This window comes from Vigna unguiculata, chromosome 4, assembly GCF_037176805.1.
Source record: "Vigna unguiculata cultivar grain cowpea cultivar isolate G323 ecotype 2 chromosome 4, ASM3717680v1, whole genome shotgun sequence".
In the NCBI taxonomy this organism is placed as follows: domain Eukaryota; kingdom Viridiplantae; phylum Streptophyta; class Magnoliopsida; order Fabales; family Fabaceae; genus Vigna; species Vigna unguiculata.
In genome coordinates this window covers 16,792,099-16,808,089 of record NC_140795.1, presented here as the reverse complement: position 1 = coordinate 16,808,089, position 15,991 = coordinate 16,792,099, and the positions used below count along the sequence as shown (strand labels likewise).

Here is a 15,991-nt window from a genome sequence, read left to right as displayed (position 1 = left end):
AAGTGACTCGGCTTATCTAATATAATTGGATTTATATCATGTCACATGTTATTTATATTGTGAGTGTTGTGATTCTCTTGACAAAATAATCATATTAACATATGTTTTAACAAAAGAAAAATTGAAAAACCATATTAAATAATTCTAAATTAAAATAAAAATAACTATTCAACTCTATTTTTCTAATAATATTACCTAAGGAAAACCAAACTCATATTTTCTAATATGGTAAAAACCAAACTTAGAAATCACCTGATTAAACAACTTAATCACCCAACAATGAAATAAAGCAGAATTGATGAACATATTTAACTTTAAGATTGGATTGAGACAAGGGTTGGGTTTGGTATGACACATGATATGATACCAACCTCAACCTGAACCTGTGAAGAGAGAACACATCATATCATAATAATAATAACAATTTGCGAGAAGATAAGAACACGTACTACATTTACGGATACATAATAGTGGTTACTTACACTTACATAGATACATACGTTATTATAGTTACCTAGGTACGTACGAGTAACGTTGTTGCTGTTTTCCATCCCATGTATAAAGCAAAAACAGCAAAGCTGAGTCGACAAAATACACCACCAACACTGAACAGTCTCTTTCTTCTTTCTCTCTCTTCTTAAGAAGTTGAAATTCAAAAAGTAAGTCTTATAATATAATACACTCCACCACCATCACCACCAGCATCAACACCAATAACACCACAATTTTCAAGACCCACGCGCCGCCCCACCGCCGTCACGCGCGGCCTTTATGAATTATCGCCGCCATGGGCGGAGTCACCTCCTCGATCGCTGCCAAGTTCGCGTTCTTCCCGCCGCAGCCGCCCTCTTACACCGTGGTCGCCGCCGAGAGTGGTGCGGAATCTGGGCCGCCGAGGCTTGTCATTCCCGAGGTGCCGATGAAGGACAACGTGGACGTGCTCAAGCTTCGGACGCGCCGAGGTAACGAAATCGTGGCGGTGTACGTTAAGTATCATAGACCCACCTGCACCATGCTCTATTCCCACGGTAATGCTGCCGATTTGGGCCAAATGTTCGAACTTTTCGTCGAATTGAGCAACAGGCTTCGCCTCAATGTTATGGGGTACTTTTCCCCTTTTTAGTTTCAATAATTTTCTTTTTCTTTTTAAAAAAAAGAGTAAATTCAGCTTGATGTTAATGTTGCTGTGTTTGGTTTTAATTAGTTTGGATGTTGTTTGCATTAATTTGTTGTCTGCAATGATCTTGGAGGAACGATAATGTTCTGTTCTGTATTTAATTGGTTGGCCTTTTTACTTTAATAATTGAAGTGTTGAGTTATTTTCTTTAGATAATTTAATTATTGTTTTGCTATATTAAGCATCTGGAAGAATTTCTTTGATAAAGCTTCAACTGAATATTCTTGATTTTCTTTCCCGTGTTTTAGATGATATTGTTTTATGGTTGGAGTTGGAATTGAAATTGGTAATGGTTATAGTGTTTCTGTGGTGGCTATGAAGGAAAAAGGTGATCTAAGGAAGGTTCTGTTTTCTCGAAGGTAAAGGGTAATTGTGGGGAATCGGGATGACGGCTGCGAAGTTAAACAGGAAGGGATAAAGGAGTTGACTTTTTTCTAACCAAGTCAGCTGCAGTAATGAATAATTTGATTGCTGAAAGAATATTCTTTTCCTGTTCAGATGATTTTTGGCATAAAAGATAAAAAAGTCTTGAGTTCTGTCTGTGTGGTGTTGAAATTTGAAAGTTCTGCTGCATATTCTTTTGCCTTCTTAGCTTTGCTATTCTCAAGAGCTGAAGCTGGATCTGTCTTGCTGTCCCTGTAACATGTGACTTTGTTGGATTATTTTTCTTGATGAATTTTGAGCTGTTGGATTATAGGGAGCTTCCCTCTGTTCCCGTGTTTAATATTGACTAGTAATTACGAAATCGGAACTTGCTGTCTCAGTAAGTCGTGATACTGAGTGCTAACTTATGATTTAGAATTTGGTCTGGTTTGTTTTTGTTGACCAAATTATTTTTGTTATACTGTATAGATATCCTAAGTACATGTCAGCGTATACACAATAAAGTATTATGTGTTGTTACTGTTACATGTTCTATTATTGTTAAGCTTGATAGGTGCAGCCTATTACTGTAGTTAGTTTGTTACAGTTTCGTGATGTACTTATGTTTTTGTTACTGTTAGTTTGTTAGTTGTAAACTGTAACTGTATTTTGATACAGTCTGTTGTAGCTGAGCTACAATGCAGGTACAGTTTCAGTCCTTCAGTCAGTATACAAAGTTTATTGTCAGAGATGACACTTTTGAATACTTTAGCTTTAATGAATCGATTTTCTGTCTTAGTTGCTGCGAAATATTTTCTTTCTATTACTTTTTCATGTTTTCTTGTTTTACTGTTTTGTAATATGAGCTAATATTTTATAGAAATACCACCTGTTACTTTAGAACTGAACTGCACAACATCAAGAGAGGGTTCATCACATATTTGAATATGTACTTAGAATAAAAGCTGTTGATTCCATTCTTTGCTTTTGATTGGAGATTTTGTCTCTGCTCAAGATCAATTTGGTTCAGTTAAGGAGGTTTTCCTTAATGAATTTATTGTTTACATTGTTGCTGTGAGTAGTAGACTTGATCTATTCCTTATCAATGAAATTAATTATTGATTGTTTTCCAAGTTGAGTTTGAATAATATGCCTATAACTCAAGTTATATTACTAATTGTAACTATCTTGAAGATATACTTGGCCTGAAGTTTTGATTGAGTTGTAAAATAAAATGTGTGGAGAGAGAGAGATAGCTGTTGTTCACTTAAATCATACTTGATCATGGAGAATAGTACTTTGGTTAAATTTCACATGGAAATCAGGTTGCAAATGTATTTTCTATCAGGATTTTTGGCTTACTTCGTAGCAAAGCTTGGTATGAACTGAATATATTACATCTTGAGTTTCTGATATATTATTTTGGTAAAGCATCCTCCCTTAAAATTTCATTAGCTGTGATAAATTTATTGCTGTAGTGTCCATGGTAATTGTTGCTGGCATTATCCTTTACTAATTTTGTATTCATTGATATTAGAAGTATTACTCTTTCATTCATCCTCCTCTCAAATAGGCTCAAAAGATATGAAGAATGAGTAGACCAACTTAAATAAATTTTGTGGACTTATGAGTGTTATATTCTATGCACTTCTTTTAATCATTCATGGGGAATTTTTTATTGTATGTATGTTGTCTTTGGCTTATGCTCTCAATAAAGCATAACATAGCTTGTAATGTTCATCAATATAGTTTTATTCTTCACCAGTCTGGCATTCCATATTGCAATTCATTTATTTTCCTCAATACATATTTGTCTTGAATTCTTCTAAATGTGTATATAAGAAATAAAGTTCTCTCCTGTTTTCTTGCCTACTCATAGGTTACAATCACATGAATTTAAAAGTGCATAGGGGAATGCTTTGTTAACCACAGATGCCTCATGTGAAATATTTCCATTCGCCTTTAAATTTCCTTTAATGATAATACTTTATTTATTCTCATTGATTTATTTTAACAACTTTTCTTTGTACAGTTACGATTACTCTGGGTATGGACAGTCAACAGGAAAGGTTAGTAGGTTTATTTTTCCGCCCATCCAAATCTATGAGTGGAATGAAGTTGTATCTCTATTACATAACCTTTTAATGTTCTTTTAAGTCTTAATGTCCATTGCGTTTATGACACACACTAACACATTCTGTTATTGTAGGAAACGGGACAAGATATTTTAAACTATTAGATTAAAATTTACGATTCAGGTTGTATATTCAAATACAAATTTTACATGATATTTAAAAAAGGAAGAAAATCATGTGATTTATCATATAAGATTAATAATTGCATAAATCATACCACATTAATTTTGATTAATCTTCATACATTGAATCTCTTGATTTTAGTTTCTTTTCTTGATTTTCAACAATATCATGTCAATATTAATTGCAAATCAATATTAGTTCCATTTTAGAATTCAATACTTCCCCTTAAGTTGGGTCATAGATGTCAATCAAGCCTCACTTGGATCTAAGGTTTTAATAATTTGCTCTAGGCAAAAGGCTTGGTCAATATGTCAACAATTTGATGACTTGAAAGAGTGTGCACAAGTTTAATTATCCCATGATCTAAGGTAGTCAAAATTGAGATCTTATGCAAGATCAGAAAGGGAAGCATGGATAGTAAATTGAGAGATTGTAATGCAGATCATAAGATCCTACAAAATTTATGAATTCATATATTTGCACACATTATCATATATATGCATATTAAACATAAGTCATTATATCACACTTGAAACAAATAATTGAACTTCAATTCAACATGATGAGGAAAACAAATATAAAATAAAGTATGCCAATAGATCTAATTATATAGTAAATACCCTATCCTAGATACAAAACCATAGCTTCTCCTAGTAAGGCAATGGATCCATCCGAGCATGGTTGTCAAAATCATATTTTGGAGCATAAGATTGTACACGTCTATGATCTCCTCCCTCTTCAATCTTGAGTCTCCTCAAAATTGTGATTTTGGTGGATTGTGTAGAATTGTCGTTGTAGATTACAACTCGTGGGGGAGAAATCTTTCTCATGATGCAACTACAACAATCCTCTTGGTAGTTCCTCTCCTAGCCTCAATGTTCCTGTCAATAACACATCTCGCTTCCTTGATGTTCCTTACAATGGTTTCTCTTGTGGCGTCAATGTTCCTCTCAGCAATGCCTCTCATGGCCTTGATGTTCCTTGCGATAGCGCCTCTCGTGTCATTTCTTGCTCATAATCATGGTAATCAAAATCAAGATTTTATTGAAGTCCGGAAAGAGAAATATAAATTGTAAATTGAAAGATCATAACACCGATCATAAGATCCTACAAATTTTATGAAATTTATGCATGCACACACAATCATTATATCACTCAAAATTCAAAATTAAACTTCATAATATATAATAAAGCAATACATCCTTAAACATGACATCTTAGTTAATAGGAGTAACTCCTTCCTAGTTACAAAAGAGTAACAAAATAATACTCCATCTAAACTAAATAATTTTGTAGGTTAAATTCATAATCTGCAGAGAGACCTTGAAACTCCATCATTTCCTTCTCCTTCACCATTCAAATCAAAGCCATGTTTAAATCATGCTAATGTAAACTTTCATCCTTCTCAACGTGTACTAGAACCAAATTTCATCCAAATCCAATGCTTCATTTCTCTCATGCCCATTTTCCATAATCCACTCTTCATTGGATGAACAATTATCAATATTAATTTGAGTTGGTTTTCTTGTTTGCTTCTTCTTAGCTAATTATGAATTAGCCATAACAAAAACATCATTCGTGGTGATTTACTTTAGCCTATTTCTTCTCTTTGTGTGGACCTAAACAAATGCAAAGACAAATATGATAAGCACGTAGTAGACTAGTAATTCTGTTGTAGAGATATATTTTAACGTTAACTTACGATCTCAAAGGAACACCATATATGCTCACATTTGGAGGAGCTACATGTCAAGCTCAATACATGAATGATGAATTTTTGGAGTTCTAGATTTTCATCACCATGAGAATCCCACCAATTTTCTGGAGTCTTTAAATTTATCGATTTATTAGCCAAGGGACAATCAAAATATTTAGCTCGTTTTTTTGTCACCAATTTGAACATCGAGTGTTTTTTCATCTTCATCCTCCACCATCCTAGTTATACATTCCATCATACCTCGTTTCTCTTCCAAATTTGCTTTAAATCCAGAATGATAATGCATTTGAGGGTTACAAAAATAGCTAGACACATGCAAAAGTCTGTGAAGTTGCTCGTCGCACCTTTCATTAATAATATTCCACAAAGGTGAATAACTAACCAAAATATATTACATTTATATAGCTTTTTGTTTTCAATTTCAAAATCGCCAACTTAATAAGCAAATATATAGATGGTTAGATTGATAACCTTTTTTTGATTGCATCGCAAGCCTTTTGTATCTTCTACTTAGCTTGGTCCATTGGTTCATAAATCAACCCCATGACTGGTTTTTGATCCAAATCAACCAATTGAAGCGCTTCAATTAGAGGCGATGCACCCTTCAAACAAGTTATGATATTCGTTCAAAATTTCTTTTCTAAATCTACATCTTCAACTGTTTTTCCATCATTTGTTTTAGTAAACCTACTAGACTTCCATTTATTACTAGTAAACATCCTAATTGGAGCTCCCTTGTTTTCATGAAAGCACCCTAATGTCAAGTAAGATGTAGCAAAATGAGTAAGACTTGACCTCACCAAATCTCTTTATTTTGTGAAATATTGTAATATAGAAATTAAAGTAGTTCTTGAATAAACAAAGGTAGTAATTTTTGTACCTTTTGAAATTGTCTTATCATGAACTTGGGATCTTCTCATAATTCTCTAACATTAAGCCAACACAATATGTAGCACAAGGTGTTCAAAATAGTCATTTTTCTCTTTGCTATCAACATTTGACCAACAACTTTGTAGTTTTCTGCAATATTTATCACAACTTGAATAGCATTGTCTTTTCTCACCTGTTCAAAAATTTTATCACTTAAGAAGGATAAACAGGTAATAATTTTCTTTTATTTTGAAGAACGTGGATGACCTAAGTGATCATGCAAAAGCTTAGGAGATGGGGATGCTAAACAAGACATTGATGTTTTAGAACCGAGAAATTTCTTTAGATTCATGTCCTTCCCCACTCAATTCATGACAAAAGAATTGGCGTCAAAGGTAACAAAACAATTCAAGGATTTGGTTAATTAACTTAGGGAAATTAGGTCGAAAGGACAATTAGGGACAAGAAGAACATGATTTAGGTTTAAGGATGGAGAAGGGGAGATTTGACCAACTCCTTGAGAAGTAACTTTGGATCCATTGGCCAAAGTAATAACATGAGGAATTTTAGGATAAGAAATAGAAGAGAATAATGAAGCATTTCCATAAATATGATTATAAGCCCCAGAAGCAATTATCCATGAATTTTTACACTCCAAGGATTGAGAAATGCAAGCTTTTGTAAAATACAATGGGTAAAGGATTGTCCCTTGCTCTTAGATTTTAACCTGGGATATTCTTCATTAGAGAACTTTGGCTTAGAAACTTCAGATTTGGAAATGTTGGTAGCCTTGTCAGGAAAACCATGTAAAGAGTAACAATTTTCTTGGACATGGCTCATTCTCTTACAATATGTACATTGAGGATGCTCTCATGTACTACTACGGTCTCCTTTTTCACAAGTAGAAATTATGGTACAAAAAATAGTTCCCAAGGCCATGTTGAGCAAAGATAGGGAGGTAGTCCAAAAATGTAACAAGGGAACCTAGGGTTTCAAGTTCAAGAGAGAGAAACCTGGGCTTACAAATGAGAGAAATCGTGATTAACACCATAAGACACACCAAATGCTTTCAGAATGAAAAACACTCAGAAAGCTCCTATTAAAGAGTTAGACTGTGGTGGTTTGAGAAGATTTGGACCACCGAAAGGCAGCGCGTGAGACACATATGCCTAGGGCAGTGCCGACGTTTGGATGACACATGATGACGCATCAGTTAGAGTATGGATGCATGTTCACTAGAGTCGGGTCATGCTCCTTGAGGCGCACATGATTGAGGTGTTGGAGGACAAAAATCGACAACGGATCGTGATACCAACTTCAGAAGAATAAACCGAAGAAAGATACACATGAATATTAGAATGAATTTTAGAGAGTATATATTCCCCTCTTTTACGGTTTCATATTTATAATAGCTTGGGCTATGTCAGATACAATGAATAGAAGAGAATTCTAGAAGTGATTTCAAGGAAGTGGGTCCAACACAACACACAACACCTAACATTATCCAGCATCTCAAAAACTTTCTCAGCTATTTTAGATATAGTAGGTGCATCTATTGACTTCATAAACATAGTTCCCTTTGGGCTATTCACTAGGAGGTTGATTATTGTCCTTCTTTTCTTATTAATCCAACCATTAATCATAATGGCATATCTTATTTTCTTCTAGTCATTGCTATGTGCTTGTAAAGCAAGTAACTTCCTCCTTCAAAGATTTGATTCTAATCCCATTATAGGATCGAGGTTTAAATCCATTGCCATGTCTTAAAACCAAATCAAACATAACATTGAGTTCTTCACTCTGCTACATTGGTGTTGTTATAGAAGAACCTAGCAATTGCTTCACTTGCTTTCTTCACATCTTTTTTAAACATGTTGATGGTAGCTTGTATACTAACTACTCTCTTCTTAAAGATATTTTTAGAATTGTTGCGTGTTTTCTTTTCTCTCCAGCTTTTTCCATTTCCTATTCCATATTAAGGCTTGATTACTTGTTTAAGTTTTGCTGCAAACCAACAATAATCCCACATTTCCTTCTTCACTTCATGAGTAACACCCTTGTAATGGATAAACTCGTCTTGTTATAACCTTTTGCAGTATTTGCATTGAAGTTTTATGGTATCCCCAATAACTGAAATACAATGGTTCCAAGATATATCACTCTTATTTCTTGGAGCATTTTTGGGAGTCACGGGCATACGGAAGTTTGAAGTCATTTTGGTGTGCATATTGGGTGCACTTTGGGTGGTAGTGCATTGGAAAAAAAGTATGGAGAAAGATGGATTTGAGAAACAGAGTAGTGTCGTGCATTGGAAAAAAAATATAGGAGAAAGATGGATTGAAATGAGAGTGACTGGAGTTTGGAACTGAAATTAAATAGCCAAAGGAAAAGCATAAGTTTTTTGGTTTTGGACGAGGGAGAGCAGCAGTTGTGACATTTATTAACCAAGGGAGCAACAATCATGGCAACAACATTTTTTCATGAAAGACAAGCACTAGTATTTGTGCGAGGGTGGTAGTTTTTTATTTAAGGAAAAGAGATCGTCAAATTTTTTTCATTGGGTTTTGAAATGAAAAAAAAAAGGAGCTTAAGATTTGGGTGGCAATTTTTTATTTAGGGAAGAAAGGAAATCACATTTTTTTTACTCATAGTTGGGTTTCAAAGAAAAAAAAATTGTGATTAAGTTTCGAGTTCCAAAATCGGGACAAGCAAATTCTAAACACAATTAAAAAGTCTACTTTTCCTTTACAATAAATTGAACCTTATTGTGACCTAATTATTACTATTGTGGGTCAATTTTTTTCCCCAATTGTTAAAGTGTTTTCAAATCCAATTTCAAACTCCTCTATACCCGTGACTTACAAAATTGCTGAGGGAAATACGAGTGATATAGCTAGGAAGCATTGTATTTCAGTTGTTGGGGATATTAGAAACTTCAAGGCAAATACTACTAAAAGGTAATAAGAGGGCAAGTTTATCGGTTCAAGCATCACCTGACTAGTACTTAAAAGGATTTTGGAGCTTGCAAGGGTGTTACCGAAGAAGTAAAAAGGACATGCGGTATATTGTTGTTGGTTTCAACAAAATTTGATCAAGAAATTCAGCTTCAATAAGGATTAGGAAACTATAGAAGGTGGTGAGAAAAGAAAAAAAAATGAAGCATCTGGCATTGGCAACAGTCTTAGTCTTAGAAATATTGTTAAGAAGAGGGTAGTTTGCACATAAGCCACCATTAACAACATGTTAAAGAAGGTTGTGAGAGCGAAAACATGTTAAACAATTGCTAGGTTTTTCTATGATATCACCTTACCTTTCAATGTGGCAAAGAGGGAAAATCTAGTGCTATGTTTGATTTGGTTTTAAGGCATGACTTTGGGTTTAAACCTCTATCCTGTCATGAGATTAGAGTCAAATATTTGAAGGAGGAAATGAAAACATCACTTGCTTTACAAGCACATCGGGATGAATGGAAGAAAATTGGATGAACGATTATGTTTCTGAAGTCAGTAGATTAATATGCTATATCCAAAATAGTTGAATTGTTTTTTTTTAAGATGATGGATAACATTGTTTAAGAGGTGGGGTAAGAAAATGTTGTCTAAGTTGTGATAAATGTGCAGTAAACTTCAAAAGTACAATCAAATGTTCAAGGGAAAGAAGAAAAGACTATTTTGCAGACCATTTGTTGCATATTGTGTTGACTATGTTGAAGGGTTTTGAGAAGATCTCAATTCACTAGGAGATAATTCCAAAAGGTAAAAAGTTTTACAACCTTTATTTACTCAAGAACTTCTTTAATTTCTATACTCCGACATTTCACAAAAAGAAGCTATATATTTTGGTTGTCCCTTGGTCACTAGGTCAATTAATTTTAAGACTGAAGCAAATTGGTGGGAGTCTTACAGTGATGAACATCTTGAACTCCACAAAAAAGAAATAGACGAAAGCAATGTAGAAAGCAATGTACAATGAATGATGTTATTTTTGTTATGACTAATTCAAAATTAGCTAAGAAGATGCAAACAAGAAAGTTAGTTCAAATTAATATTGATGATTGTTCATCCATGATGAGTGGATTATGAAGGACCAACATGAGTAAAATGAAAGCTCAAATTTGGATGTAGACAACTTAGATTTTGATGAAAACTTGGTTCCTGTCTAGTTGAAGAGGATGGAATTCTACATTAGCATGATTTAGACATTATCAATTTGAATGGTGAAAGATATGGAATTGATGGAATTGAAGGTATATATGGAGATTATGATTTTAGCCTACAAGATTATTTGCTTTGAATGGATGATTATTTTGTAACTTGGATAAAATTTCTATTTGGAAATAGGTTGAAGCTATTGGTTTATAATTTCGTAACTAGGAAGGAGTTGCTCCTATGTAACTAGAATGTAAATTTTGTAGGATCGTACAATTTGTGTTACGATCTCCCACAGTCCATTATTTTCTTTTCAATCTTAAGATCTCAATTTTGACTACCTTGCATCTAGTTACCAAATAACAATCCATCTAAAGCAAATAATCACCTGCATGAGTGGTTTACAATTTTCTCTATAATTTTAAGGAACTTATAATTTTCTCCTTGTTAATTTAAACAATTTTGTGGGATTTACATCTAAATTTACTTATATTTATAAGCAACTCCTGTTGAATATGTTTAAGCTTGTAATATAAGTCTTATAATTTCTCTCAATAAGAGTTCCCACCTTGTTGTTCTCTGCATAAACTGTTTTCATTCTAAAATGTGAAAACTATTACAAAATTATACATGAATGATCAAGATTAGTAGTTAGTTACATTAGTTATATATGTGATCATTATAAAATTATTTAGATTTATCTTCTAGGCGTAGCTGCACACTTTTTACCGTCTAATTATCATCATTTTACTGCACAATTTTCTTTTTTCCCTCGTTTGACTATCATATTTTCCAATTATGTGCATTGTATCCAATTTCCGTTACACATAGTTGACTTTTAACTGCTGTAAAATGATTGTTGACTGCATTAGGTGTTTGGTTCATCTTTGAAGAATTGATTCCAACCGAATAATTTTTTTGACGCATTCAACTGAATTTTTAACTCTTTAATCGATTTTGGAAACTTGTTTACTTTTTAATTGATTTTGAAAACCAAAAATATACTGTGTTGTGTTGCATTAAAAAATCGATTCTAACTAAACTCTACATCATTTTGACTTCTGAACCAAACACGGATGTGAAAGGACATCTAGGTATATTATAAATATTGCATAAGATAATAAATTAAAGTAAATAAATGAATAAAATAATATTTTTTACATTTGTTCTCTCTAGTATGAAATATTATATGAAAAGCTATTAAAAGCTAATTGATAAATTTATTTACTAAACACATTTATTTTAACTAAACAAGTTTATAAATTATACAGATTATAAAGAGTAAAGTATGTTTGGCGTCCCTTTTAAAATTTCAAATATATTGAAATTCGTCCTCTAATTTTTATTTATTTTTTTGTTTCAGTTTTGTCCATCTAAATTTTAAATATTGATGTTAGTGACAACGATAAAAGGAAAATTGATCTACAACATAGTTTTAATGTGTAAATTTTACAACTAAAAGTAGTTTTACTTACGAGTATAATTAACACCATGTTAAGATTGTCATGAACATAAATTCCATCTATCATTATTACTAAAAATTAGGTGAAACAAGGTTATTGAGTGGTCGATAATATGAGTGACATGATTTATTTTTAAGAGAGACAACAATTGTAATTTTAAGCATTATATATATATATATATATATATATATATATATATATATATATATATTCATGTTATTTTTTGTAAGATTATATTGTTATGAATTTTCAAAAGGATTTATTATAGGAGGCCAAATATAGAATTAATAAATGTAATAGTAGTACGTTTAAAATTAACTAAACCATAAATTTGTGACTTTGGAAGTTTTAGAATATAAATAGGATACAAGCTTTTATCTGAAGTTTAACATTTTTTTTCTTTATATCTTTAATTATTATTGTGCATTTTACCCTTTGTGCATTCTACCACATTAGTTTTCAAATTTTGCATGCCGAACCTCTGATTGTATGCTAAAACGTCAATGTCATCGGTAATCTATGTTAATGTCATGTGTATTTTTGCACATCAGCATCAGTCAAGGTATTACTTTATATGTAATTATAATTATAATAATTGACATGTAAATTTTAAATATGTTTATAATAAAAATCTTAAGATTAAATAATTTTTCGTCAAATGTTATATATTGAGAAAAGTAACTATATAAATAAAAAATAATTTGTATTTTGTATAGTTTTGCTAAATTGTTGAAAGTTTTTATAATTTGTAAAAGTTTAAAAATTACATTTGGAAATTATACGTAATTTTAATAATATTATGGTTATATTATCTTTTAAACATAATTCATATCTCATACTATCAGTATATAGTCCATGTCAACTATTGGAGAAGATAACAAGATAATGTCATTTGATAAGATTAAGATTTATTGTGCCCTTGTTCTATCCTAACCTAGCATGATCACTGAAAAAAAAAATCTTAAAGAAATTCCAAGAGTCCCAAGATAGTATAACAGTACTAATATTCTTAGTTCTAAAACAGTTCTTGTTTGTTAATGAATGTAAAAGGACATAATTCAAACCGTTTAAATGGTTTTGTGGGAAAAAATGTGGATTTATGAGCAATCTAAGATGAAGAACTTTTAAGTTTATTGGCAAAGAGAATAGTGTGGTGTTGTTGATGGTTGTTTTAGAGTGACATTATTGGTTGCAACTTAACAATCATCCTTTTTGCATGTTGAAACAGCCAACTGAATATAATACATACGCAGATATTGATGCTGCATATAAATGCCTAAAAGAACAATACGGGGTGAAAGATGACCAATTGATACTGTATGGTCAATCTGTTGGGAGTGGTCCCACACTTGATCTTGCTTCCCAGATTCCAGAATTAAGAGGTGTTGTCTTGCATAGTCCAATTTTATCTGGACTTAGAGTACTATACCCTGTAAAAAGGACATACTGGTTTGATATTTACAAGGTACACAGTCCTATGTTCATTCTGCTCCAATCTATTTCATTCAATCTATGGATATTTTACATGGTTTTGTTTTTCTTTTTCTTCTGTCCAGAACATTGACAAGGTTGGTGCAGTCAAATGTCCTGTTTTGGTTATACATGTAAGTGGCTTTTTCTATCTCCTCAGCCCCACCACTCCCTTCAATTCAGTGTGTTCCTCTAAGGTTATTACTGCAAGAATTGCTTCTCAATTATGGATAGTTTGAGACTCTTGCTACCATGTAGAAAACAAGGAAATATATGGAGAAAGAGATTGTGTAGTATTAATTGTGTGTAAAATGTTACAAGAGATGTGTTATATATACACAAAATTAACCCTAGAAGCCACGAGTAAATAGATAACGGTTTTTGGTGTTCTTTTTGTCTTTTTGTTCAGAATTTGGTAAAGTGTAGGGATGATGATTAAAAATTTTCTATGAGCAGGGGACAGCAGACGAAGTGGTGGACGTGTCCCATGGAAAGCAGTTGTGGGAGCTTTGCAAGGTAAAGTACGAAGCATTGTGGGTAAGTGGTGGTGGGCATTGTAATCTTGAGCTTTACCCAGAATTCATTAAACATCTAAAGAAATTTGTACAGACAATTGGAAAATCTAAAGCAACTGCAAATGGTTCTAAAAAGGAGAGTGTAGAGTCTGAGAATGAAGGCAAAGAAGGTAGAAAAGAATGTGAAGGTGGAACATCTGGTACTTCTGAAATGAGCAAAGAAATCCCTGAAGTTTCTAGAAACAGTTTAGATAGCCGTCTTGAGAAATCGAAGAAAGCAGAGAAACCAGAAAAATCTCGTATGAGCACAGACCATGTTGATAGGTTTAGGAGAAGAAAGGGGTTAGTTTGGTAGTCTCTCACAGCAACTCTGTATCCAGAATAATTTATCTGCTACTATTCACTTCGCAGGTAATCTAATTTCACTCTTCAGGTAATCATGCCACTTCTAAATCAATATATTCAGTGACTTTTCTGTTTCCTTTTTTAGCTCCATAACTCAGCAATATGCATTTCTATGGCCTGTAAAATCAAACACCTTTGTCTAAATGCAATCATTAAGATCATTTTTCTACTGTCTAACATGTTTTTGCTTTCTGTTTATCGTTCTCTCCCTTACTCTTGTATTTGATGATGTCTGTGATGGCCGACATCACTTTCTATCATGTAATTAAATCTGCTAAATAATAACTTTACTGAGGGCATGATGGCTAAATATTTTTCATAGACATTCTAATTTTCTCTTCATAGTATTTTTTATTACTTTTGAATTAAGGATATTATTATGTAATATCCCCATCAGGACTAATTAATATGTTAGGATATTTACTATCATTGACTATAAAAAAGAAATATTGAAAAGTCTTTTGGAATACTATAAAAACTTATCCAAAATAAGCAATCAAAAAATTATTTATTTTAGCAGATAGATTTTATTTTTCTAAAATAAGCAAGTTATTTTAGAATTAACATAAAAAAGAGTTAGAAATATACTTGCTTTATTAAAAAATTACATTTTAAAGAAATATGAGCAAACTTATCTAACTCTTCAATGTGTGAATTTTTCAATATGTGAATTTTATGATTTTACTTTCTGGAACACAGTTGATCATTTCTGGAAATAATTTTCTGGAAGACACTCATCAATTATGGCAATATCTTTCCGAAAAAATCACCCAACCCTATTTCGGATCAAAATATTTTAGAAATCGATATTTCTGTGATGGGTGTAGGAAGAAATTTAATAGGCTGCAGGAAGAAATTTAATAGAGTGCAAGAAAAAAAGTGCCTTATATTTTATCTTTTAACTATTGTTGTGTACACAAGTTCTATCTCCATGTTTGTTTCGTATGAGTGGAAAAGTTTTGTCTTACACGTATACAACTTATATATTCATACTTAGATTATCATTTTAATTTATTGTTAATTATCTTAAATATTAATTAAATAATATTTTTAACAAAATTATAGTAAAGAAAATAAAATATTATCAAAGATTGAATGTTAAAAGAATTTTTAACAATAAAAATTAAAAAAGAAATTATAATTACCTTATATAAAAAATTTTCAAACAAGAGTTGATATTTATTAATGTAATATATTCTTGTAAAAAATTGCATGTAAAATAAAATTTATAATAAAAAAGAAATATTTTTGAAAAGTGAGTAGATTTGAAAAATATCAAATGAGTTGAGTAGTTGAGATAAAAAAAATTAGGGAAATAGTGACAAGTAAGAAATTGAAAACTGCTAAGAATAACAAGTATAAGTTTTTCTTACCTATCAAGAGTATTTGATTAATTTAAAACGAAAGAGGTTGTATATTTAAGCATTCATTCATTTTCCTTTACTTATTTAATACAGAAATATACTTATAACCTTATTTGTAAATGTATGCATTCTTTATAAAAATTGAGTGGAGTTAAAAAAAAAATCTATTGTGAAATGAAAGAGGAGTAGGGTAAGAATTTTATAAGATTAAAAAAGTGAGATATTCGTATATAAACTTAAT

General features: G+C 31.8%; 1 protein-coding gene across 3 annotated transcripts; it reads left to right on the top strand.

Moving 5' to 3' along the window:
• Positions 1 to 570: 570 nt before the first annotated feature.
• On the top strand, positions 571 to 14,563 carry LOC114181943 (alpha/beta-Hydrolases superfamily protein). Of its 3 annotated transcripts, none has more exons than XM_028068631.2 (6): positions 571 to 1,104; positions 3,573 to 3,609; positions 13,225 to 13,461; positions 13,553 to 13,600; positions 13,923 to 13,982; positions 14,076 to 14,563. In XM_028068631.2, exons 1-6 carry the CDS (start codon positions 788 to 790, stop codon positions 14,334 to 14,336), a joined length of 960 nt encoding a protein of 319 aa, XP_027924432.1. In that variant the 5' UTR covers positions 571 to 787; the 3' UTR covers positions 14,337 to 14,563. The 3 variants fall into 3 exon arrangements, with proteins under 3 accessions (XP_027924432.1, XP_027924430.1, XP_027924429.1); XM_028068629.2 differs by having other exon boundaries at positions 572 to 1,104; positions 13,923 to 14,003; XM_028068628.2 differs by having other exon boundaries at positions 574 to 1,104; positions 13,923 to 14,563.
• The last annotated feature ends 1,428 nt before the right edge of the window (positions 14,564 to 15,991 follow it).